General features: G+C 36.5%; 1 protein-coding gene across 3 annotated transcripts in view; it reads right to left on the reverse strand.

Annotated features, from left to right (window-relative positions):
- Positions 1-26,910, reverse strand: part of LOC131050527 (phosphoglycerate kinase, cytosolic) — a 298,967-nt gene that overhangs the window by 212,040 nt on the left and 60,017 nt on the right. For 2 of the 3 annotated variants that reach the window (XM_057984725.2, XM_057984724.2), the window contains exon 5: positions 20,952-21,019. The exons of the other annotated variant lie outside the window; for it this stretch is intronic. In XM_057984725.2, the coding sequence (XP_057840708.1) occupies positions 20,952-21,019 (68 nt within the window). The remainder of the gene's footprint in view (positions 1-20,951; positions 21,020-26,910) is intronic. 3 annotated transcript variants of the gene reach the window in all.

A 26,910-nucleotide genomic window follows, 5' to 3' on the forward strand; every position in this document is an offset into this window, starting at 1 on the left:
TTTGTGCGCATTTTGGGGAATCGATTTGCAAAAACGCCCTAAAAACCAGTCACGTTTTTTGCAAGTTTCGCACCTTTTTTGTTCAAGGTATGCTTTCAATTCTAAATCATTTTTGCTTTCTCTTGTATGTAATGATGAATCGAATCATTTTTGAATTACTTCCTTGGCATTTTTCATGGCATTTTTATAGCGAATCGGTTTTTCTTTGGTCACCATGCGTGGCTAAGTTTCTTCCTCTGTTTAATTTCTATTTAAAGAGTTTCATCTTCTATGTTTGGTTGACTCCACAAGCTTGGATCTCTCCTCATCTTTGCAAGGTAATTTTTATTTTTATATTTCTCTTTTGTTTCTTTCCTTGCAATTTCCTTGTTTAAGTTTTGGTTTTTGTTCATGTTCGTATTGGGTTTATGAGAGGAAATTCCCCATTTTACAAAGAAATTTGTAAAGAAAAAGTTGTTCTTCCCCATTGAAAATTCTCCTTCTTTACTTGCATTCGGGTTTTAAAAACCCGATTGCAAGTAAAAGGAAAATATGTGTTCTTCCCTCTTTGGACAAAGACTTAACCTTCTTTAGTCCAAAAATCAAGTTTCAAAACAAGAAAGATGTGTTCTTCCAAATATGTTCTTCCCAATTTGCAAAGAAATTTGCAAGTGTGAAAAGTTCTACCTCAAGATGTGTTCTTTCCTTTTTGGACAAAGACTTAACCTTCTTAGTCCAAAAATCAAGTTTCAATGACGGAAAAATCAAGTTCTTCCCAATTTCGGGTTTTGAAATCCGGATTGCAAGTCGAAAGTCCTTCCCATTTTGGCACGACAAAGTTCCAAGTGATCTTCCCGAAATTCATTTTTACTTATCCGCTTCCAATTCCCTCATCCGTACTTATCATCTTCGTCATTTCTTGCATGCCTAAATACCTTTTTCCGTCCATTCCTTCGATTTTCAGTTTGAAAATAAGTTTGCATTTGGATTTAAAAACCCATTGCAAATGCGTTCTTCCCAATTTTCAAACTGAAAATTCATTCTCCTTCCATTTAATCATGCTTCGTGTTTCGCAAGTATAATTGCATTCGAAATTTAAAATCCGATTGCACGTTTGTACTTCCCTCTTGTGTACTTGCGAAACATTTTTCAAAACCCGAAATAAGTCAAAAGCTTATTTTTCCACCCCTTATATCTCCTCTCACAAAGCCAAAATATGAAAGTTGAACTTTCTCATTTGGAGGAGTGAAAATGTCTAAAGATACTGACTTTGATGTTGCCTTGATACTCATGGATTTACATTGCAGCATTCCCGGTTGTTTCCAGATGACAGATGTATCATCATCTCCCACTCCAAAAAAGATGAAATACAGGTATGATAAATACCAGAATGAAGTTCCGCAGTCACAGATCTCCTCCTCCCTTGATCATATCAAGGATACTGAGATAGGGCATGTTGACATGTCCGAATTCATACAAAGGATTGAAGATCCGAAGGAGGGGGATATGCAACGGTTGCTGGACAGCCATATCCATCATGCCGCATCCTTTCCAGTTGCTGCCCTGGAACCAGAATTTATTCTAGCATGTGCTCATCATTTTGACAAAGAGTCACGAGTCATTAGAAATGATGATGGGGAAGTGATCATTCGCCTGGATGCAGAAGCTATAGAGAGGGTTTTTAAAATACCTTCCGAAACCATTTATATAGAGATCTCCAAGCAAAGTGCAGCTGAATACTTTGCCAAAAAGGAGAAAGACTGTAAGCGTCATATCAACAAATGGATTCATGAACCTCGCACTGCGCTTACCAGATGGGCAAAGTTATATCAGTCTGATTTCAAGAATGAGATCGGTGATACTATTACTCTTCTTAGCCGTATGATGGGATTGGAACATTCCAATGTTTTTGAACCTTGGATGTTCTTCAATGAGTGATTTGAGAACAAGAGATTTGTTCTCCAAGAGTTCCTCATCGTAAAAACTAGGGTGGTAGCTATGAACACTCATGAACCAGATCCTAATGAATTGCAGAAAGTTATTCAGAAGTTCAATTTATTCGTATCTTCAAGAGTTGCAACTTAAGTGTTTTTAGCACTTGTAAATTTTTTAAAAAATTGTAATTTCAGAATTGTAGTTTCCCTTTCGGCAAGTTGTCATCACTTGCATTTTTGTAATTGCAAGTTGTCATCACTTACATTTTTGTAATTACTTGTAAGGCAACTACAAGTTGTGTCCAATTAGGACTGTAGTTGGAATAAGTCTTAGTTAGTTAATGAAGTCATAATTAGCTGTTGAATAGGTCTTGGTGGTTGAGGGAATTTCTCAAGTTAGTTAAGATCCTCCCATCTTTTTCTCAAGGCTCCTCTCCTATAAATAGAAGAGAGGGTCCTTTGTAATCTTTATCTTTTGGAAAAGCAAGCAAAAACTCTGCCAAATTTACAGCAAGAAGTCTTTGAGCTTATGTATGTGAATTGAAGGTTTTGAAGAATAATAAAGAAAGATTACTCAAGTTTTGAGTCTTTGAGCTACAAGTTTGAGTTTCATTCTTTTTATTTGTTCTATGCAAAGTGTTTCTAAAGGAGCTTAGTCCAATCTGATTTGAAGTCTTTGAACTGCAAGTAGAGAAGATTAATTAAAATAGGAAAATCTCTGGAAGGAGCAGCAAGTCTTTGAGCTTGCGTCTATTCTTGAGGAAAAATTACTGTTTGATAAGAAATAGCAGCAAGTCTTTGAGCTTGCATTAGTTCTTGTCTTTGCGTTAAAAGAATAAATTATTCCAGTCTTTGTGCTGTCGTCTTTTATTCATTGTGAAATTTAGTATAGCAAAGGGTAGATAGGACTTCCAATAGTCAAGTCTTTGAGCTTGATATTGTTGTCCCATCCCGAAGGAAGTGACGGAAGTCTTTGCGCTTTCAGGAAACTTCATTTCCTTTCTCTCATTTTACTTAAAAAGTGGTTATTCCTGTTCATATTCAATCGCTATCCTTTTCTGTGAAGAAAAAAGGATATTGTCTTTCTTAAAGAAAGAAGGAAGACTGTTGTACCATCCTGTTTTTATTTCAGTTTTAGTTAGATAGGGGGAGCCTTCCCTTAATTAGGAGAGTTTTTTACTCGTGTGCTGTGGTTGAAACCATAATTTTGTATATTTCCCCAAGTGTACAAAATTTTCAACCAACAAATACATCATGAGTTTTAAAGAAGCGACCGTAGATTTTGATATTGGTTATATCTTTATTAAGGATGGAACATTTTTGTAACAAAATGCAGTTGTATGTGATCATTTTTAGATGACAGGTGTCTCCTCTGTCCTGAAGCTTGTTAGCTCCCTTGTTTTCTATAAAAGGGAATTCAGGGCTATGAGACAGGGTTCCGATTTTGGTCCCTTTAGTGTTCCGAATTTCTAGTTCCAATAGCAAAGTCTAGGTGAAACGAGCAAATTGTAAAGTTGTTTGTAGAGAAAATAGAAAGAGTCTTGTGTCTGGTTTTTTGCAGGTTCTTGAAGGAGTTAAATGTAAATTGTGTTTTGACAGAGATAGCTGGTTTATTCAATAGAAATATAATTCAAATCCATATCTCTCCAATGTATTATTTTACCATATTTTGAAAGAATAACATCAAGGATTTTCTCATTCATTGCACTGTTGTGGTGTATGTATTTTTTGTTCATGCTTTGGTCTAAGGGGCCAATTAAATGCTTGAGTAGAATTGCAGAGTGGTAGGGATATTGCAAGGATTTTGATAAGTAGTTGGGGTTGCAAATGTGATACATTGCAAGGCAATACTATCTTAGATCTATATGTTGTTAGATAAATTCTGTCAAAATTCATTTTATGTCATACGAATTCATGTACCCAATGGAGTAAGGCACTGATTGTGGCTCATAACTGTCTTTAGTGTCAATTTTCTATTCAAAATCACCAGCAACTTGCTATAATTGGTTGAATATCAGAATATATTTTATTTTCATGTATGTTGCTAAGTGCACATAACCATCTCATGCTCCAATTGGTTGAGGATCATTGAGGAATTTGCCATTCTTGAGCATTCTCCCTTTCTGTCGAGCCTTTACATGAGATTATCTGCTTTGTTTTATGCATAATTTGTGAATATGGCGCAGAGATCACAAATTGGCTAAGGGATCACCCTCTTGGGTCTTGCAGAGCCCAAAGTGCAGAACGATTTGCAAATCCTTGTCGCAGTTGGTCCAAGCCTAAAGGATATTGATAGTTGGAAGTGGCTTTCCATAGGTATTTTGAGGAATCAACTTGGTTTCTGCCTCCTGTAGTGTAAACCAGTTTTCGGGCACCAACAGTTATATCAATTTACTTGGTCAAAATCTCCTTGGGCGTCCAACTGATGTGTCCCTACATTTGAGGCCTCAAAAGTGCTCCATAATGGTGGAATAATGAAGAAAAGTCTCCTTCCTTGTGATGCCCCTCAATCAGCTCCTAGATGCTCTCAAATGGCTCATTTTAGGTCAAAATGCCTCCAAAATCTGCTCAACTACTTGAACAAGTCATCAAATTGCCCTAGATGCTTGGAAAGCAACGTAACTAATGTCCACCTCTTCTTAACTGCTGCAACTTCCTTTCACACACTTTTAGGGCATGTGACAAATAGTTTTAAAGTTATTAAAATCCTTTCGAGGCATTTGAAAAGTCCTAGGACAGGTTTGCCATGTGTCATCCTTTATGATGCTTTCATCTTTGCATATTCACCAACTATGTAAACCTCTGTTTTGCCATCTTCATGTCTATTCGTTTGACTTTCTTTATGAGGTTATTGACACAATTTTCAAATTCCTATAGCCTCCACCATTGTTATCTATACTTGAGGGTTTTGAAAAGTGTTCTTATTCAATCTCTACCCTACCATTTAGACTATGCTATAGGTCTTCAACTGTCATTTGTGAGAACATTGTTATCTCATACTTTCAAATCTGTCCTTTGCATTGAGATTTGTCTTTGAGAAAGAAATCATCTCTTTGTCCCTTTGAAAGCTCCTTTCATGCATCACTGCTTTTCACTTTTCTCAACACTATCAAACACACTAATCATTCAATCAGCAAGACATAATTCATAGCTTAATGTAATGCCCTCCCGCTGAATTATGCGGTAGAGTGATCGAGTTTCAGTTTCTTGTTATTTCCCTTGGCTGGTTTACCACCAAGAGTTCGGTTTCTATCGTGTCAGATAAGCAGAAGGGGCTGGCTTGCCGCCCGTGCATTGTAATTTCAGTTTGATTTATGGTGCTAACGATCCCCGGAACACCGTATGCTCTCACCCTTCCAGATTGGGCTCTCGGTGAACAAAAGGTGGAAGGGTTCCCTTTCAGCAGTTTGGATTATTTCTCTAACCTTAACGGGTTATGGTGTTTGCTTCTAATTCTTATTGCTAAAAAAAATTAAAAAATTATGAGGAATATTACAATGGTATCAGAGCTGGTTTTCCTACCAGCCTGTGTGTGTTCAAATTGATCAGAGCACAAGTTCTCCCTGCCATCCTGTTGGGTCGTGGTTTTTTGTTGCATATCAGAGTTTGGAAGAATGTATACTACAGATAAGTCTATTTGTGAGTTAATGCAAGGATTGATTAATTTGATGAAGGATCCAGATATTAAAATGGGGTTCGTGAAGGTTCTTGCAAAATCCAAACAAAAGGAAGAGTCTGAAAACAATATCTTTAATACAAAGACAAATGATGGAGTTGGTGTTTTGACACCTATCTTTGAGACAGTGCTTCATGAAGACTCTTTGGTGATGCATGCACCTACCATTGATGAAGTTGTCATTCAAGAAGAAGAAAAAACAATATTTGAGGTTGTGCATGATGAATCTCTTAATGTTTTTTATGGAGCTAGTGACAGTGTTGAATGCACTCATGTGCTTCTAGAGGAAGAGCAGATGAAAATTGAAGATGTTAAACAAGAGGAAAAGGTTAATAGATTGTTGGATGGAGATTCATGTTATGAAGCTGAAAATATTGCAGCTAATGATGAAGTTCCTAATGACCAAGAGGCTGTCCTATTTTGTGAGTTTAAAATATGCCAAAATGATGACATTCAAAGGGCAAATTTAGAGGACCAATCAGAAATTGCATTTCAGAATAATGGGGTTGAGACTCGTAGTTTGAAGAATGAGCTTGACCAAATTCCGAAAGTCTTTGAGCAATGTCCTAAATTGGAATTTTCAGATTTAGGACAGCAGGATTGTTGGTCTAAGTTGGAAAAAGGAAATACTTTTCAGATCGTTGATAACCCATTGTTTGAGATGGGTAAAGTGAAAACATAAGACAATCCACTATTTGAGTGGGAAGATGAAACATCACTTGTTTCTAGCATTGCTCTTGGTGAGAATAGCAATGTGTGGAAATTAAGAGAAGATTCAAGATCTAAGTTGGATGATACTTGGAGCTATGGTGAGCACTTTTTAACTAAACAAAGTAACCAGCACTTTAGCACTTGGGATCCAAGTATGATGGCACCTAGCGATGACAAGGAACCTGTGTGGGATGAATTTCCCTTTGATCCTGATGAAGCTCAAAAAATAGATTGTGTTGTAGAGTTAGAGGACCATATGGTTTTTGATGATGGAAAGTTTAAAGAGGTTCTAAAATGCAAATCTGATTCACCTATTCATGAAGTTGGTAATAATCAAAAAGTTGAAGATTTAGTAGAATCTGATCCTCTTCATGGTATTAAGCAATTGCAGCTAGTTGGTGGAGTTAGATGAGAATCTTGGAGCAGCTATGGGGGCAACGATTGCAAGGAACAAAGTTCTGATTTTTTCTTGTTGCCTATCAGTAGTACACCATCTCTGCATTCTTATGAGTGGGATGGTCAATTCAAGGTGTCTGTTGAAAAAGAAATGCAAGCTCTATCCCAATTTGATCACACACATAGTTTGATTGAAGAACTCTATTGGAAGGCTCAAATGGATGAGAGACAGAAAGGGGTTAAGGATGAAGTTACTCTCCCTGATCTGCAACTTATCAAAGACTCTTTGGAAATATTGAAATCAGATTACATACACTTGATTAAAGATCAAGATTATGGCTTCGAACTTGCAAGGAAGACCACTAGTGCATTCCAAGGGGAACAGAGGAAAGTTGAAGAGCTTACTCTTGAGCTTGAGTCAACAAAGGACATGTTAGGAAATACTCAATTGGCTCTAATGGAGTTAGAAGACCAGTTTGTTGATTTCAAACTTTTCAGGGAGCAAGAGAATGCACAAAGATCTGAAGAAATCAAGCAAGTTATTGGTGAGCTTGATAGTCTTCAAGAAGAGTTTGATCTTGAGAACTTCACAAGAAAAACAAAGGTTGCATGTGCAGATTTGGACCGGCGAGATGGAAGTGAGCAAGAAGAAAGGGATGGCTTCCAAGTTCTTGAAAACCCTCTCTTTGTGCTGGATGATTTCAACATCTTTGGAATCAAGATGTTGTCTAAACAAGTTTAGAAGTCGTCCAAGGTTTCATTGCAGCAGCAAGGAGTGAAGATTTCAGATTTGTTACTCACAGAGTAGGGGAGAAAGGACCAGAACGTGGTGATTGCATACTTAATAACCCATTTATTGGGTTGAATAATAATAAGGCTCATACTAGTCCATTTTGGGAGTTGGATTTGAGGGCAACACTTGTTCCATACTCCAATGTTGTTGAAGCTTTCATGGTTAGGCTTCAAGGGGTTGCTGGAGGAGACATCAATTTCTTAAGTATGCTCTTGGTTCTTACTAGCACTTGGGGATGTTTGGAGTTTTATTTTCAATATGTTGAAGATCACTGTCGGTTGGGTGTCCATGCTCGAGATCATCAACATGGTCTGATGGAGCTTATTACATGTGGAAAGAAGGATCTTTGGAGGGATAAGGAACAAATTTTCAGACTTGATGGTGGTGTTCCCTTCTTTACCAGCCATTTGATGGTTCCTTTTACTCATCAACTAGTGGATTGGGAAGATATTCTGAGGAAAGGATGGTTCCATGCAAAGTTGGAGTCACTAGAGAAGATATTTCCAACCTTGGACGTGAGCAGATGTGTTGTCTTGGATGACAATTTCCTATGTTGCAGCAATTGTTCATCTTCTTGGATGCTGATTTCCCTGAAATCAGATCTCAAGTCAATCATTTCAGACTTGGTGGGCTGCTGGTGTATTTTTTTTTAGACTTCACAGTCTCCTGGCAGGACGGATTTATGGTCTCAAATGAGAGGTATGGCGAGTTGGGCCAATCAGTATCTATATATGGGAAGTGTTCAAGCTCTAACTAGTGGTTATTCTTATGCCCTCTCTTCTACTTATGATTAGGACATCAAACCTTTGCTTTCTATGGTTCATCATTCTGAGGTGCTTGAAGTAGGAACTATAAGAGATTTCAGAAGTCTCCATGGTTGTATCAGAATAATTCAATTGAGGCCTAGTAGATTCATGTGGAGCCATGGGAATGGGGTTGTTGAGCTCTTGCAAAGGATTGTTTTCATCTTTGCAGGAAGATTTGGGGAAGCCACATTTACAGTCATGGCTCCGCTTGACACCTTGGGGAGATATGTTGTGGAGTTTGATTGTGAGTTGTGTAGGCTTTATTTCCTATTGCCCAGGCGTGTGATAGATAGTGGCATTGTTGATATTGATTACTCAGAGCTTTATGGGCATGAGATGCTGCACGATACTGATGTCAGTCCTTCAAGATTTTTCAATTTGAGCATCATGGATGGTAACATTTTGGAGTTACAAGGGAGGTTAGTGCAGTTTTGGCGTGATGTTTTCACTGATGTGATTAGAGTGGCGCAGTATTGGCATGGTGGGTTCTTCTTCAGACGAGCATGGGACCCTGGGATCGTACTTGCTTTGGTGTGGATCAGTTTAAGAATTTTGGGAGTTCTGATGGCATTGCTTGAGGACAAGCAATTTTGAGAAGGGCGGATTGTAATGTCCCCTTCTCCGCAGTGATTAGTTCAGTGGTCCATTGGCCTATTTCGGAGACCCATAGGCTATTTGGAAAGGAGAATTAGGGTTTCCTAATTTTGTGGAGTTCTGCACGAGCTTTTTAGGGTTTACCAGGAAGGAATTCTTCAGTTTTGTCTATGGTTTCCTTCTGGGTTTTTCATGAGCTCCAGGGTGGTATAACATGCATTTGATTCTTTGGTGAAGTGAGAACTTACTACTTTTAGTAAGTTAGGGTCTGGCTGTTTTGATGATGTTGTCTTACTGAGCTTTCCAAGCTCTTTCTTCGGGTGCGAAGATCATGTTTTTCAAAGGAGTATTTCATGACTTACTATTTTTAGTAAGTGGCAGTATTGAGCAATTCTATTTTTAGCATTTTAGTGGTCTTCATTGCTCAGCTTCATCCTGGATTTTGTGTAGTACCCCTGCCCTAATCAATTTCTAATCTTGGTTAGTTTATCTTAATACAAGGATTATAGTCAGATGTTTGATTTAATGCACAGCTGTTGATGTGGTTTTCACACTAGTTGTATGCAAGTTGTTTAGTGTTCCTATTTCGTGGTATTAATATCGGGCTAACGCTTTCATTAAGTTTACATACGTATGCATGTATGACTTTTGGTTGCAGGAGATTTCAGGTACAATGCCGCATGAGTGCGAGGTTCGTCTTCACTTGGATTTGCAGGTTTGAGTGTACCTCTTTAATCCTTAGAGTTGGATTAGGTGGTCGTAAGACCCTAGTTGACCCTAGTCGTGCTCAAGTGAGCATCGTCAGTAGTCATCGGTAATCCCTTTTTGTTCGGGTTTGCGAGTCGTCTGTTTGGTTGACCTTCTCGATTTGCGTGCTTGGTGTGTATGGATAAATTGATTAATTAGTCCTTAGTAATTATTTTGATTATATATGTGTTTGTGCATTGAAGATTAATGGACTAAATTAATCGGGATTTCGTTATGCGATTATCGTTGATTTTGGATTGCTCGTTTTAAATTGGGAGCAAGTTCAATTAAATAGTTAATTTAAATATTAAATGCATTTTGGATATGCTGTTGAAAAGAAAGTTTTGTATTTATGTGCAATAGATTTAATTGTATTCTGTTGGCTTTTTAAATTTGAAAGGTTAAATTTCAGTTGAGTGAGAAAATCAATTTTAAATAGGAAAAGCAATTCAATTCATTGATATAGTTAGAAAAGAATTAATTTTGAGAATTATTTTTTTAATAAAAATTTTAATTCCAAAAATGGAATTTTGGTCAACTCTTCCTTATAACCTAGACTTTTGGAAAATTTTGGGGATGGATTTTTTGGGAAAACATTTTGGATGAAAAATTGGGGGTTTTGGAGGAGGAGAAATTTCCTGAGCCTGCAGGTTGGGCTCCTCACTAAATCTTTTCCAGGATTGCTATAAGAGGTAAGATTCTGGTTTATATTTTGGTTCTTTGTTTATCAGAAATTGTTTTGGATTTTGAGGAAATCTGTTTGTGGAGATTAAAAAAATAAAAATCTCAGCTATTGGGGAAAAATGATATCGTTGTGTTTGTAATTCCCATCCAATCCCTTCTTGTTCTATTTCCATTTCAATTTTGGATTATAGTTGCTCTGGTTGTTTTTAAAATTAAAAAAAATAAACTTGAGAATGGTTGTTTTTCAATGAAATTTGTTAAAATTCTAAGTTAATGCCTTCTCATTCAAGTTTTAAATCAGAAATATCTGCCTGTTGGTTGATATATGAATGTTAATCAATCTTATTAGGCCAATATGCTGTTGGTTTTGGAGAAATTTTTCCCTTTCCTGATCTGGGTATTTTAAAATTTCAATGGAAGAATAAAAAAAAAAAAAAATTATTTTATTTCAGTCTCTGTGAGACTGTCTTTTTTTGCTGTGTATGTATTTTACTTACAGCAAATGTTTTTTTTTTTTAAAAAAGAGAATTATAAAAAAAATATATATTTTAATGGGAGCCGCGTATCCCATTGGGATAGCAGCGCACCCCAAGGGAGCTGCGTGCTTCCCTTTGGGAACAGCAGCGCTCCCTTAGGGGAATGCTGCGTGCTCCCTTGGGAAGCAACGCATTCCCTTGGGGGCTGCGTGAGCTTTCCAAGGGGGACCACGTGGAAACCCCCCCCCTTTTAATTTGCATTTTTTTTTATTATTTTTTTTAGTTAAAAAAAAAATAAATTTATTAAATTAAAAGTATTTTTGGTTTAAAATAAAGTTTTCAATTAATTATTATTTTTTATATATATATAATATTAATGGAAATTAATTTATATATATGTATAAACTAATCGATATTTAATTTGAAATATGTGCAATGCATTAATTATTGGTAAAATATATTTTATTAACAAAGATTAATAATTATATATTAACTAATAATTAACTGGGTGATTGTGCACTATTAGTTATTAATTGTGTATATTTTTTTTATCATGGATTGATAAATATACTCATTAATTAACAGTTAATTTTGGACTCTTCTATACGTGCGTAAGGAAGTAGTATTTGGATTTTGGAAATGATTATTTACATTTGGATTCCCTTATATATTTATATTTCCGTGATCCGTATAGTGCATCTGGGCTTGAAAAATATGAAACTGTAGAGGTGGTTTTGAACCAGTACGTCAATGATGTTTTAATTGAAGATTAAATATCTTAATTAATTGGTTAATGGTTGTTTAAATTATATTCTTGTGAAATTGGTTAAAGAACTCGTTATGGCGTATTTTTGTATGTTCGATGCAATGAACCTTAGAGAGTTAGAAGACCAAGGACAACCTGTATCTAAATGAGGTAGATAACTGCAATCTATTATAGATCATGTAGAAACCTTGATCGACTTTTAATGCTTAGATCAATTCGGGAAAGATTGTATCTGCTGAATTTTCCCTATGCGAGTTTAATTCTTGTATTCGCTTTTGCTTATGTAATGGCAAGTCGTGCTTGTTTGATAGGACCCTGTCGTATGGTTGATTTGGGTACCTGTTTCAGTCCTCGATTTCGAGTTGACTGTTGTTTTGTGGTAGTGTCATAGTTGGTCATATCCTTTGTGTAGGTGTCGAATGACGATTCGTGTTTGACCAAATGAGGGATGCTTCCTCCTTCTTGAACTCCGTTCGTCTGACCATGTGTATTCCTTGGGTTTTGAGTTCGTCTGAGTATAGTCTAGTGTCGTATGGGAAAGTGGCCTTCGATTGGGGGCCGCGCCCAAAGTGGCTGCTAGGTAACCTGTCGAAAGTGAGTCTAATAAGTGATAACCTAACAGTAGATTAGAATGTAATCTCTAAGTAAGATAATGTGCCTCACACATGGGACGAGTGCTAACATAGACTCGACATGCTGTGAGAAGGCCTGAAATGGCAAACCATCATCCTTGTCTTCACGAGAGGATGTGTGGGTCCACACGAGGCTTGGATGGGCCGGAGGCTCGGATTAGGTTGCCAGGGTAACCCAATGTATGGGACCGGGACCTATGAAGACCTGCCATGGTAACCGTACCAAGTTGTGTGATGACACTTGTCCCTACGTTCGCTAGTGTGTTGTCGTTTTGTCCTATTAGGAGTACCTTTGTGGGTCGTCCTTTTGTCTCTGCCCTTGTGAGTATCGATTTCATGTTAGACCTTGGGTGGTGATGGCTCAGTGTTGTGGATGCTCTCCTGGACCTTTGTATTAGCTTTGATTATGTTCAGCTGGATCCTTTTCTCTTCAAGGATCGTTTATGTTTTAATTGACCGATGCGGTCGCTTGTATATTGTTTATGTTTCGCCTTGATGGCAGGATTGTAAATGGTGTAACCTCTCGTACTCTTAACTTTATTAATTATCAGAGGGGTCTTGCAGTTGAGCAGACCCGGAGATGTAGCCCTTTAGGGGTGAACTCCGAGATCATTATGGTGTTATGTGATGTTATTCCCTTATGTTTCCCTTATTCAATTTATCATGTATGGATAGCTTATGTTAGAATGTATAAGTGGATAAGATGGAATTAACTTTAAATGCTTTATGCAGTCTTTCTTGAATGCCATTTTGATTGAATGCATAAGTGGTTGAGATGAGATTTATCGTAGCTGCATGTATGTAATCGTCTTTTAAAATGCAATAAATTGGAGTATGAAAGAATGAAACTTAGAGTAATGGAATATAGTCAGTTGTTGTTAAGGAAAATAAGTATGCTTGAAAAGATCTCATATGTTTATGATGAAATTCAAGTGTGTTAGAATATTAGATGTATGGCTTGTATTTTAATGAAAAGCTTGAATGAAGATTATGAATAGATCTTAATGGATGAATCTTTGCTTGTGATTTATGTTTCCATCTTCTGAAAGAAATTATCCTGATTATGAATTATCTCGTTATTACGATAATTAGCTTATTGGACTAATTGTGTGAGTTAAGTGAATTGTGAAATTTAAGTAATCTCGTTGGGAAACTCTTTAGGTGTTAGTTGGTGTCTTCCGCTATGTAATTCTGAATCTTTGATATCTTGTTGTATCTTATGTGGTGTATCTTTAAAAAAAAAAAAAAAAAAAAAATTATTGCACTCTATTCTTGTGTTATGGCTTAATCCCTTCGGGGTTTCCTAGCGGGGCATTACATTTTGTTGATAATCAGTATTGGAATCATAAGTGATTTAATTAATTATTATTTCCTTATCCTAAGGTTTAATATTTAATTATTTTATTACTGATTAATGATATATTGGGCGACTAAGGAAAAGACATATTTTTATCTAATATCAATGTTATATTTTCCTAATTTGGGCGTTGAAATTTGAAGAATGCATTAAGTTATTATTGAAGACTTAGGCAAGCTCGAACTTGTTGAATTATTGGTTAAAAATGCAACTTGGGCGCCCACCTTGGGAAATGAAATGAAATGACATTTGGATGCCATGTGAGAGTGAAATGAAATGTAAATTGGTGAGGTGAATTTGGGAGCATTTACATTTGAATTTCAGAGGAAGAAAAAACTATAAATACAGGTGCTTGGCCTCCCATTTGGATATCTTATGAAATTGCATTGTTATGCTGCCAGTTTGGCGATTGAAAATCTGAGCTTCGAAGTGTGGCTTCCTAGCTAAGTCTCAGTTTCGTACTTGGAAGATAGTACCTAGCTGTGTTCCTGTAATTCGAGTGTTGTTCGTGAGTGTTCTGCAAATTGTGGAGAGTTTTGTGTGGATTTTGGGGTATTTCCTTCTTGTTGGTCACGAAGTTGCTGAAACCATAGTTTGCTCATATCTCTTGACCAAGTGATTGCATCGTTCTGGGTATCGGCTCTTTGGAAGCATATTGGGAAGACAATCTTTCTCCTATCTTGGCGTGGCTTTTGGTGGTCATCACAATTTTTGTGATGTCCCCTTCTAGCTAGTGACATCATGCTAGCCAATGATTAGCCTATAATTGGACCCTCGTAGGCTAATGTGGGTGGTTAGAGGGTCTTCTGAGGATTGATTCTTCTCCAACATTCAGGGAATTGGCCCTTGTTCGATATCATTTGGACTCCATTTGCCATACTTACTATGTATAGTAAGTCAGGGGTAATAGAGATGGACCCTTTCTATTTTTAGAAAGTGTGTTTGGTCACATGAGAAATTATGAGGAGAGATTCCTATTTCAAACGGCATAGCAATCTGACAAGTATTTCAAGAGATATTAAAGTTTAAGTGACTTAATTGATTTATTTAAATATTTTAATGTTATTATAAAGTTATAAAGTAACTTATAATAATAAAGTCACTTTAATATTATAAGGTGCAAATATAAGAAAATCTTTTATCCCACATTGGGAAGAAAAGTAAGTGAGCTCCTACAAGGAAAGAATAAATTAACATGAGAGGTTCTTTCTTATCATCGGATTATTGTCAATTGCATTTGATATGAAATTGGGAGAAGAAGCCAAGGGTTTCTGATTTCAGTTAGCCATTGGAGAGCGTCAATTCTTCAGTGTTGCAACCATTTGAGGTGGTGAAATATCCACTGAATTTGGCATTTCAAGAGAGCTTCACTTTGGAGTTCTATTTGTGCTTAAAGTAAAGGAATAACAAAAAGGGTTTGAAGAATATTGAGGACTATCGAGTGCAGACCTGAAGATTCATTGGCAGCCATTAGTAATCGTTCTTTTTAAAGTTTGTTCTTGCTGCTACAGTATGCATGAACAGTGCGCATGAACAGTATCCGTGAACAGTGTGCATGAACAGTGCACGTGAACAGTGCCGCACTACAGTATTTGTGCTTGATTCTGATTGCAATTTTCATCTCCATCATTGAGCATCACTATTATCAGGTTCCTCTTGCAACTATTAGTAGTTAGTATTGAAATCTTAGGCATATAATTTTGCTGTTGTATGTGATAACTTAGAATCAGATTTGGCATTGCTGTAGTCTTTTTGTAAGCCAATTAGTCTTGGAAAATCCATAGCAGCATTGTACTTAGGAATGAATTCAATAAAGAAGATATATGTTGCATACCATTTGTTTGATGAAATGTCCTTTTAATAGCATATATGATGAGCATAATAGTTGCATGCCAGTTGTTTTTCGAAATGTCAGTTGGCTGTAGGTATGCATTCCATATCTAGTTTTCATGTATATGCATTGAAAATACCAAAAGGAATTGCACTCGCATACTAGTTCATTGTAAGAGGTATTGTCAACATCATTTGTGAACTTCCTAAATTTCTTGGCAACTTTCAAAGTGTATCAAACAATCTGAAATACAAAAATCAGAATAGAGAAAGACAGCATACAAAGTGTTTGACAATATTCCTTGAGCCAAAATCAGTCAGTTTGGGCAAGGGATATTACAATTTTTGGTTGCAAATCGAAGTTTGCTTCTGTAGCGCCATTTTCATACTTACCTTGGGATGCGTGCAACACATTTGGGGCTTCCAAGTTGCGAGTTTGAGGTATTGGATTGGTTGCTTATGTTATATTAGTCATTTGCATTTCATTTGGTGTGATTCCGGTTAGTTTTGAGAAAGTTATGAGTTTTTTGGTGTTTCCGGTAGTGGCTAGATAGTGTGTTTTCTAGCTTGCAGAATTAGAACAGCAGTAGTGTTCAAGTGTGGTGTGATTTTGATAGTGGATTGTTTGAGATCAGCATTAAGCTTCTTATCTTATCTCATATCTTTATTTTGTAAGATTGTTCAGTAGTACTGATCAATCATTCTTGCTGTTCTTATTTGTAATTCCCACTGCATAAGTGGAAGAGGCTGGCTTAGCCACCTTCTTGCTTTGTAATTCAGTTTATGTACTCAGTCCTCCCACTGAATAAGTGGTCGAGTGTGTATTGTCCCCACTAGTTAGAGATCACTGTCTAGCAAAACAGATTGTTAGAATACAACAAATATATATATATATATAACTAATCTTACTTGCAATTTAAAATACTTAATTAACATAATCACAATTCTCATCTAATAAAAAAGGATACAAATGCCATACAGAGATATGTCCTTAGGCGGTCGTGAAGCTTGCCTTCTTGGAACCCATCTTGGTTCCAAGCCATCCAGGAAATCGAAGGTGAATTCGATTTCTGTCTTGGATGTAAGAATTACATCCAAGCCATCTTTAAAATCAAAGGTTAATTCGATTCCTGTCTTGCACCCAAGCCATCCAGGAAATCGAAGGTTAATTCGATTCCTGTCTTGGCTGTAATTTCTTACACCCAAGCCATGTAGGAGATCGAAGGTTAATTCGATTCCTGTCTTGGGTGTAATTTCTTACACCCAAACCATCCAAGGAAGACCCTATGTCAATTCCTTGCCTTGGATGATGCATCTCATCATCCAAGTCCTTAGAGGGGACCGGCCAGATCCGTCTCTTCTTGGATGAACTTAGTCAACCAAGCCATAAATATGCATATAGATATTCAGTATATATATTGTCTTAGGGATTATCATAATCTCTCCCTTAGACTAAGGGAGTTTCCTCCCTATAGCCTTCAACATGTAATCACATTTATAATACATTTTTGCATTTTATTACTATTTTCCATTCCATAATCCACATTTACATATTCCTGATTTAACATGTATTCCCTAACATATATTCATAAAAATGTTCATTAACCATATTCACATTTATTTCTTAACATATATTCCTACTATTCATTGATATGTATTTATTACTTATGTTCATACATATTCATTAACACCTAAGAACCTTTCATTAACATATGTATTCAACTTGTTCATTACTATATTCCTTAACATATGTATTAGACCGTTCATTACTATATTCATTAATATACGTATTAAGGTATTCATTATTTATATTCCTCAACATATGTAATATCATGTTCATCATTCATATTCATTAGTATATATATTACCAAACTGTTCATTACTATTTTCACTAACATATGTATTAAACTTGTTCATTACCATATTCACCAACATATGTATTAAGTATTTAATTTATATTCATTCACATACATAATAACATGTTTTATCATTCATATTTATTAACATATCTAATACCATATTCCCTCCTTACTTACCTACTGCCGTAGCTTCCAGAACTTCTCTCCAACCACGTAGCAGTCCTCCTTCCTTTTTCCCTGTGTTTTTCCTCTCTACTACGTGTTGCTGCTTTCCCCTTTATACCCCGTGAAGGGATGTACCCCTCCAGGGGTCCCCTTCCGCATGAAGGGGTGCAATGGTAATCGCAGCCGTCGCATCTCTTTGTGCGGGGGTAATCGTGGGGTGGCGGGGGGTCTAGTTAATAGTTTTAATATATGTTAATATTACATTGTGCGGCGGGGGGGGAGGGCTTTATTATATTTTGAATATTTGATGTTTTAAATATACTAACTATTAAGCCTTCTCTAAAAACATGTAAGTAAGCCTTCTCTAAGATAGGTCAGGGACCATCACTGATAGGTTTTGGAATTGGTCTATATAGTCTTCAATGGTTCCTAATTGCTTAAGGTGTGTTAACTCTTGGAAGTACCATTCGGAGTCTTTCTGGTCGAATCGGCTGATGAGCTTTTGGGTAAACTCATTGTAGGTGGAGACATTTTTGTGTCCTAGGGTAATGAGATCGTTATGCCACCAATTATGGGCTGCTCCAGTTAAATGTAGTATGGAAAATTTTATAGCATCTACTTCGGTCATGGGGCTGTATGAAAGGTATGTGTCTAGTTTTTGTACCCAAGCTTGGGCGACATCCTTCCCTGACCCATCAAAACATAGTAGGGACATTTTGTTGACTTTAGCTTTGAGGTCATTATCCATAGGTTTTCTCCTTCTACCTTCACTAGTCTTGGACTCACAGAGGTCCCTGAAGGACACCACCCTCTGAACTTCTGGCTCTAATCTAGCATAAATTTTGGCGATTTCTTCCACCCCAAGTGTGGTTGGTTCCTCTTCCTCCCTCACATGTTCCTCTCTAGGAAGAAATTCGGGAATTGTTTGTCTAGAACTTTGAGGAGATCGTTCGTTATCGGCGTGATTAGAGTGTGTCTCTCTTCTAGGGTTTGGCATATCTCTATTGTTGTTGTTTGTACTTTGGAGGATTAATTGACTCATTCTTTCGAATTTCTCATTGGTTTGCTCCATGAAAGTCTGAAGTTGTTTGGCCAATTGATCGGCCATTGCTTTCGCTCCTTTCTTTCACTGATATGTGATCATAAACTAAGAACCCTTCCCATAGGTTGGCAGGATTATGCTCTGATACCACTGTAATGTTCCCACTAGTTAGAGATCATTGTCCTGCAAAACAGATTGTTAGAATACAACAAATATATATATATATATATATATATATATATATATAACTAATCTAACTTGCAATTTAAAATACTTAATTAACATAATCACAATTCTCATCTAATAAAAAAGGATACAAATGCCATACGGAGATATGTCCTTAGGCGATCGTGAAGCTCGCCTTCTTGGAACCCATCTTGGTTCCAAGCCATCCAGGAAATCGAAGGTGAATCCGATTCCTGTCTTGGATGTAATTTCTTACATCCAAGCCATCCAGGAAATCAAAGGTTAATTCAATTCCTGTCTTGGGTGTAATTTCTTACACCCAAGCCATCCAAGAAATCGAAGGTTAATTCGATTTCTGTCAAGCCATGTAGGAGATCAAAGGTTAATTCGATTCCTATCACCCAAGCCATCCAAGGAAGACCCTATGTCAATTCCTTGCCTTGGATGATGCATCTCATCATCCAAGTCCTCAGAGGGGACCGGCCAGATCCGTCTCTTCTTGGATGAACTTAGTCAACCAAGCCATAAATATGCATATAGATATTCAGTATATATACTGTCTTAGGGATTATCATAATCCCTCCCTTAGAATAAGGGAGTTTCCTCCCTATAGCCTTCAACATGTAATCACATTTATAATACATTTTTGCATTTTATTACTATTTTCCATTCCATAATCCACATTTACATATTCCTGATTTAACATGTATTCCCTAACATATATTCATAAAAATGTTCATTAACCAATATTCACATTTATTTCTTAACATATATTCCTACTATTCATTGATATGTATTTATTACTTGTGTTCATACATATTCATTAACACCTAAGAACCTTTCATTAGCATATGTATTCAACTTGTTCATTACTATATTCCTTAACATATGTATTAGACCGTTCATTACTATATTCATTAATATACGTATTAAGGTATTCATTATTTATATTCCTCAACATATGTAATATCATGTTCATCATTCATATTCATTAGTATATATAATACCAAACTATTCATTACTATTTTCACTAACATATGTATTAAACTTGTTCATTACCATATTCACCAACATATGTATTAAGTATTTAATTTATATTCATTCACATACATAATAACATGTTTTATCATTCATATTTATTAACATATCTAATATCATATTCCCTCCTGACTTACCTGTTGCCGTAGCTTCCAGAACTTCTCTCCAACCACGTAGCAGTCCTCCTTCCTTTTTCCCCATGTTTTTCCTCTCTACTGCGTGCTGCTGCTTTCCCCTTTATACCCCGTGAAGGGATGTACCCCTCCACGGGTCCCCTTCCGCATGAAGGGGTGCGATGGTAATTGCTGCAATTACCGTCGCATCTCTTTGTGTGGGGGTAATCGTGCGGTGGGGGGGGTCTAGTTAATAGTTTTAATATATGTTAATATTACATTGTGCGGGGGGGGGCTTTATTATATTTTGAATATTTGATGTTTTAAATATACTAACTATTACATTGACATATATTAAATATTGACATTGTAAATATATTTAATATTAAATAATACTTTTTTTATTATTAAATATTAAATATATTTCCTTTATTATTTTTTTATATTAAATACATTGACATTTAATAATATTTTTCTTTATTATTTTATATATTAAATAGATTAATATTTTAATCATTTATTTATATTAACCTTATTTAATTAACAATATTTAATGATTTATTTCCTCTTTAGGATATTAACATTATTTAATAATTTGCATCAGGTGATATCATGGGGGTTATCACAGAGTGATAAGTTTTATGCAATTGTCCTCCCGCTGAAATATGCGGTAGAGTGATTGAGTTTCAGTTTCTTATTATTTCCCTTGGCTGTTTTACCGCCAAGAGTTTGGTTTCTATCCTACTGGATAAGCAGAAGGGGTTGGCTTGCCGCCCGTGCATTGTTATTTCAGTTTAATTTATGGTGCTAAAGATCCCCGGAACACCGTATGCTCTCACCCTCCCAGATTAGGCTCTCGGTGAACAAAAGGTGGAAGGGTTCCCTTTCAGCAGTTTGGATTATTTCTCTAAGCTTAACGGGTTATGGTGTTTGCTTGTAACTCTTATTGCTAAAAAAATAAAAAAAAATAAAGAGGAATATTACAATTAGTTATGATTTTAAATTTGGAGGTTTCAAGCAAGATGGAGATGTTCTCAAACTTAAAAGCATATAGATTTAACTAAAAGGAATTTGATTTGATAAACCAATGAAAAGAATCTGTAATATGGCATCTTGATTGTTTTGCATGAGTAGAATATTCAAAACATAATAGGTAGCATACAACACCTTACATTCCTTGAGCACAAAAGAAATTTCATTCAACGAATCTGGTCCAATTTCAATAGGCCTCCAACCTTTAAAGACAAGTATATAAGATCAAAATACAATTTCAATTGTCCAACAAAATTACAAATAAAAACATGAAAGAAAGAGGTCAATTCCCCACCAAAGTAGAACATGTTACAAATTTTTAAAAGTTCAAATGAGAATTATCAATTTCACAGATAATTGTAAGGCTTAAGCATAATTGCACAAAATACTCCAATCCCAAAAATCTACTAGCTATTAGCCCTACAACCATCTACTCAAAGCGAGAAAGCAAAACACCATCAAAAGCAGAGTTACAAGACTCACTGAGTCTGGCTCAGACTCGGCATGTCCCGAGGCGGGTCACAATCTACAAAGACTCGCCAAGTGTGTCAAACTCAGTAGACTCGCCGGGTCTCGAGCCCAAGAATCTATCGCGCTAGCAACATTAAAAAAGCGAAAAAAAAAAGTCTTTGTTTTAAGTGGAATAAAAGGTGAATATGTTTTCTCTCTTACCCTAAAAAGTCATTTTTTTTGTTTGCAAACACAAGGAGTAGAGAAAAAGAGGGATTTGAGCAAAAAAATAGAAGCACTAAAGAGCAAACTAGCAGATAGATTGAAGAAGAGATTGCAATTGTTGATTGTTTGTGCAAGTTAGTAGCTTGCATTCAAGCATTTAAAAGAGTTCGAGAAGGTTTTAGAAGAGGTCTCTACAAATTTGAAGGTGCATTTCTTCAATTTTGGAGCAAATTTAAAGAGGTAAGTTACATTTTTTTGTTGTTTTTTAATTTTCTTACTTACATATTTCCATTTTTTTGTACATTTGGTTTCTTTTCTTTTCTTTTTATTCTATATTGATGGAAAAAAATATGAAAGTTGAAACCCTAGTTTTGTTTTCTCTTTCTATTATTTATTTTTAATTTTTAACTTAATTAGAATAAGAGACATTATGCTAATTTTTTTCATTTGTAATATATTGCAGCATAATGTCTCAGCCTTCCGGTAGTAGAAGTGGTGCCTCAAAGACAACCCCAGTTAGAAAGGATAAGGCTTGGAAAGATGGCATCCCCAGATCAAAAAAGGAGAAGTAACATGTATTCATTGCAAAACAAAATATAATGGGGGAGGTATTAACTGGCTGAAATATCACATTGCACAAATAGAATGCCATGATGCCAAATTATGCAAAATAGTACCCCCCGAGGCTATACGTGAAGTGCAATCTCAAATAGAGGAATTTGAAGAGAAAAAAGAATTAAAAAGGAAGAAAATGGAAGAAATGGCAAACATTGGTGGAGACTTCTTCAAATCCCCGGCCTCCATTTCTTGCATCTGGAAGTAGTGGCAGTGCGAGTGTGAGCATTGGGTCTCGGACTCGAAAAATAAATCCACATTAGATTCACTTTTTGTTCCAAGCATGACTCCAAGTGCCCAACCATCGCTTGAGAGCATGGGTTGGAATAAGGAGAAGCATGATGCTACGAAAATTGCAATTGGAGATTTTTGGTTCAACAACAACATTCCATTTCATGCAGTGAGGTATTCATTATTATTTTGATTTCTCTGTCTTAATTTTTTTTCTTTTAAGAAATTGAGAATTTAAGAGTATGCCACATTGATTATTTTAATTTTTAAAGTTACAAGTAAAACTTAATAGTTAATAGTAAATACTTATTCCATTTATTTAATTTGTTTTAGGTCTCCATATTGGCAAATTATGGTAGATGCCATTACTGTTTGTGGTTAGGGGTTCAAAGCCCCTAACAATGAGGAGATAAAAGGTCCTATTTTGAGTCAAAAGGTGGTTGATGTTAAAACCAAAATTGTCGAACAATGTGACATATGGAGGAGGAAGGGTTGCACCATCATGACTGATGGTTGGGCCGACAAAAAAAATAGAACGCTACTGAATTTTCTTGTCTCCTCATCAAGTAATTGTACTTTGTATTTTGTAAAGTATATTTATTATTGATTTAGTGATTAAGTTTTTTAATTTTTATTTCACTAAATCGTTTTTTTTCTCTCTTAGGTAGCACAGTGTTTTTGAAGTGAATTGATGCTTTAGGGAATATAAAAAATGTTGAGTATCTCTGTGGGGTGTTGGAGGAAGTGTTGGAGGAGGTGGGTGAGGAGAATGTGGTGCAAATAGTGACAGATAATGCAGCAAATTATATTGCTTCAGGTAAACTTCTTATGGAGAGGCACCCCACCTTGTTTTGGACCCCTTGTGCTACTCACTACATTGCCCTCATATTGGAGGATCTAGGCAAACATGTGTAGAGACTGGAAGGAATATTTGTAAATACATATATAATCATACCTAGGTTCTTAGCCTTATGAGAAATTCCACAAATAAGAAAGAGTTGGCTCACCCAGGAATTACCCGATTTGCAACAAATTTTATCACATTATAATCCTTGCTTTAGTCCAAAGTTGGATTGAAACGCATGTTTGTAAGTGAGAACTGGACTGCATTATCATATGCAAAGACCACTACAGGGATTGAGACAGCTAATCAAGTATTTGATGAGCATAGCTTTTGGCAACCGGCCAAGGAGATTGTGCAAGTAATTATCTATTATATTTTTGTTCTCATTTCCATTTCATTTCCTTATTTTTATTCAAATTTGTTTATGTAAAACTTAAAACTTAAATCTTAATGTTTCAACTTGTGATCACAATTCATAGAGCCTCTTGTTGTTCTCCTATGAGTTGTTGATGGAGAGAAGCCTGCAATGGGCTACATTTATGAGGGCATGGACGAGGTGAAGGAGGCCATTAGAGCCATTTATTCAGGGAATCGGGCCAAGTATGGTCCCATATGGGAGGTCGTTGATCGACGATGGCACAATCTGCTTCACAGGCCTATACATGCAGTTGCCTACTACCTTAATCCAGCATTCCAATTTTGCCCAAATTTCAAGGCCGATGAAAAGGTGTGGAGTGTGCTCTACAAAGTTGTAGAGCGAATGTCACCTGATTCATCAATTGAAGACACATAGTCCGTGAGATAGACACGTTTAGGAATGCTCAACGAGACTTCTTCTCACGAGACATATGCAAACATAACCGGACACAAATGATGCTAGGTAAAAATCTATTCAAGGCATAGTTTAAAATTTAAATCTTAAACTTTTTTATCTATGATTCTATTACCATTATCATAAACTCAAAGTTATAGAATAGAAATGACTTTATTATTTTTCATTTCAAATGCATGATGGGAGATGCTTGGCAATAAGGTGCCAAATCTACAGAAGGTTGCAGTTCGTATCTTGAGCCATCCATGTAGTGCTTCAAGATGCGAGTGCAATTGGAGCATATTTGAGCATATTCACTCCAAAAAGTGCAATAGGTTGGCAGTGCAAAGGTTGAATGATCTTGTGTATGTTCATTACAACCTTCGCCTCCATCACATACAGATCTTGGGCACTGACACATCTCCTATCACTTTAGAGGAGGTTGATCCATAGGCAGAGTGGAACATTGAGGTTGATGATCTTGTCTTCAACGATGAAGACTTGGAATGGGTTGATCAGGTGGATCAAGAGGCAGAGGCAATAGTGATGGCAAAGGAGGCTAGAGCACAAAGAGACCCATTGGAGGACCCCGAGTTTGAGGATGACGTGGATGAGGATGTTGATTTCATTGAGGCTGAGCCTGAGCCTAAGACAAAGGCAGATATCATGGCTACAGAACATTACAGCACCTATCTTAGGCGCACACATAGGACAGTTGCAAGGTCAAGTGATCACTAATTTATTGGCTCCTTTGAGCCTTAGACTTCTAGGCTCTAGCTTTTATGTTGATATATGTTTTGAACTTTTCATGCCATGGATTTCATATTCAATGAATTTTGTAGACATTTTACACTATTTATATTTCTAATGTGTTATTTAGTTTAGCTTATTTCCTTCAACTCAAGCCTAAAATTTGTGTTTATACTTATGTGACCAATGTAAACATGTGTGTGTTCAAAGTAGCTTATATTTGATGAGATTATTGTGTCTTTAAGGTTTATTTATTAAAGGTTGCATGAAACAAGTTTTAAATCCTTAAAAATCTTTGAATTTCTTGGGTTTTTCAATTTGCCAAGTTTTTGCCGAGTCTGAGCGCCAAATCAAAAATCAGCTTGCCGAGTCTGAGTCTTGTAACTATGATCAAAAGTGCAATAAATGGAAATATTGACAATTTTTAAAGATGCCAAACAACACTAGAATTGAAGAACGTCACTTGAATGAATGACAGAGTAAGAAGGCAAAGATGCTTTACTTAAATAGGCCTCTTAGGAGGGAACACTCAATTCTCTTAAGGCTGACTTATGTTATCCAAATGAACCAGCTACAACCGATCATTCAAATTGAGCCTAATAAGTGAGATTTCATATTCCAAAATACCCCCCTACATCCTAACTTGGAGTGAAAACCTAAGATATGCAAGATTCATCACCTAATGTTTCCCTTTGCTAGCATCATCTTGAAAATGGAACATCTCTTGCAATTGAACAAACTTAGTGTAGAGAAGGTGCCTACCACCTAATCCTTTGTTTGGAAATACTAGAGATTGATCATCACCTCCTAAATGCATTGCCTAGCGAAGTGCTAGTGAATCTCAATATGTTTGGTCCTAGCATGGGCCGCTAGATTATGAGCTACCTAAGTAGCTCCTTGATTGTCACATAGGAAACTAGTAGGCCTAGACCAAACAATATCAATCTCTCCTAGAAGTTGGCAAATGCAAGAAATCTCCTAGGCAATATTCATAGCTCCTTAATTATCTACCTCTATAGTAGAAAGAGAAAGAACCTATTGCTTGTTGCAAGACCATGCAACCAATCTAGATCCTTTTATGTCTTCTCGTAATTGTTCTATTAAAAAAATGTTTTCTTTGGTCACTTGTTATGCTCAATGGACAACCAAACTTGTGATAATATTTTGGCAAATGAATTCTTCCACGTTTTTCATGTAGCATGCCTTGGTTATGCTTCCACGTTTTTCATACATGTACGTGAAAGCTTCTAAAGCCTTTTCAAAACATCAATTTTGAGCATATCTTGCAATAATTGTAAGCCATGACACATGCATAAGATGGATGTCCACACAACCATCATAGTGATGTATTGAAGATAGCTATCGTGGGCATGAAGGTCAACTGCAACCCTTGAAAACAAAATTTATAATGCTAGGATGTGTTTGAAGGTGCTTCATTAATTCAAAGATTTCGAGACCTTCCTTGCGAAATTCATTTGGTGCACATTCTACAATCATTTCATTTTATTCCGATGTGTTGTGCGTTGCACACGCTCCCTGTCGCCGACAGGGTCCCCCTTCCCTTTTTTGAGCCTTTCGTCTTCGCCCTGTTGAGTTTCGCGCAGAGTGTCTCGCGTCCTTTCGAGCGGGCCGCGACTGCTCCGTGAAGTGATGATGTTGAAAGAAGAGAAGCCAATGGTTCCATTAGGCTAGTCTAGCCCTCGGACACAAATTCCAAAGAGATTGTTCAAAATTGTGAAACCGCCTTGAATAGGCGTAAGATGATAGAGGTTGGCGAAGCCCGCCAAGCAAAGAACAGCGCGTCTGAAGGTCGCATGAGGACCCAAAGTTGCCTTTTTTCGCGTAAGAGCGATGAGGTAGATTGCATGAGGTTTGTTTTTACGGAGTTTGCGAGATTTGAATGAATAACAATTTTCGCCAGTTGGAGTAGAAAGAGGGGCGAATTTCTTTGCAAAATGCCAAGGTCGATAAGATCGCCCAAATGCCCAGGAGGGATGAATTTCGGACTTTCAGGCCAAAATGAGAGAAAAGTTAAAAGTTGACAAAATTGGCCTAAGGTCCGAAAATGCTAAAAGTTGCGGAAATCGCCCAAAGGGCCGAATTTCGGACTCTAGGGTTAAAATTCTGAAAACTTTAAAAATTGACAAAATCGCCCAGAGGGCCGAATT

This window comes from Cryptomeria japonica, chromosome 2 (assembly GCF_030272615.1).
Source record: "Cryptomeria japonica chromosome 2, Sugi_1.0, whole genome shotgun sequence".
In the NCBI taxonomy this organism is placed as follows: Eukaryota; Viridiplantae; Streptophyta; class Pinopsida; order Cupressales; family Cupressaceae; genus Cryptomeria; species Cryptomeria japonica.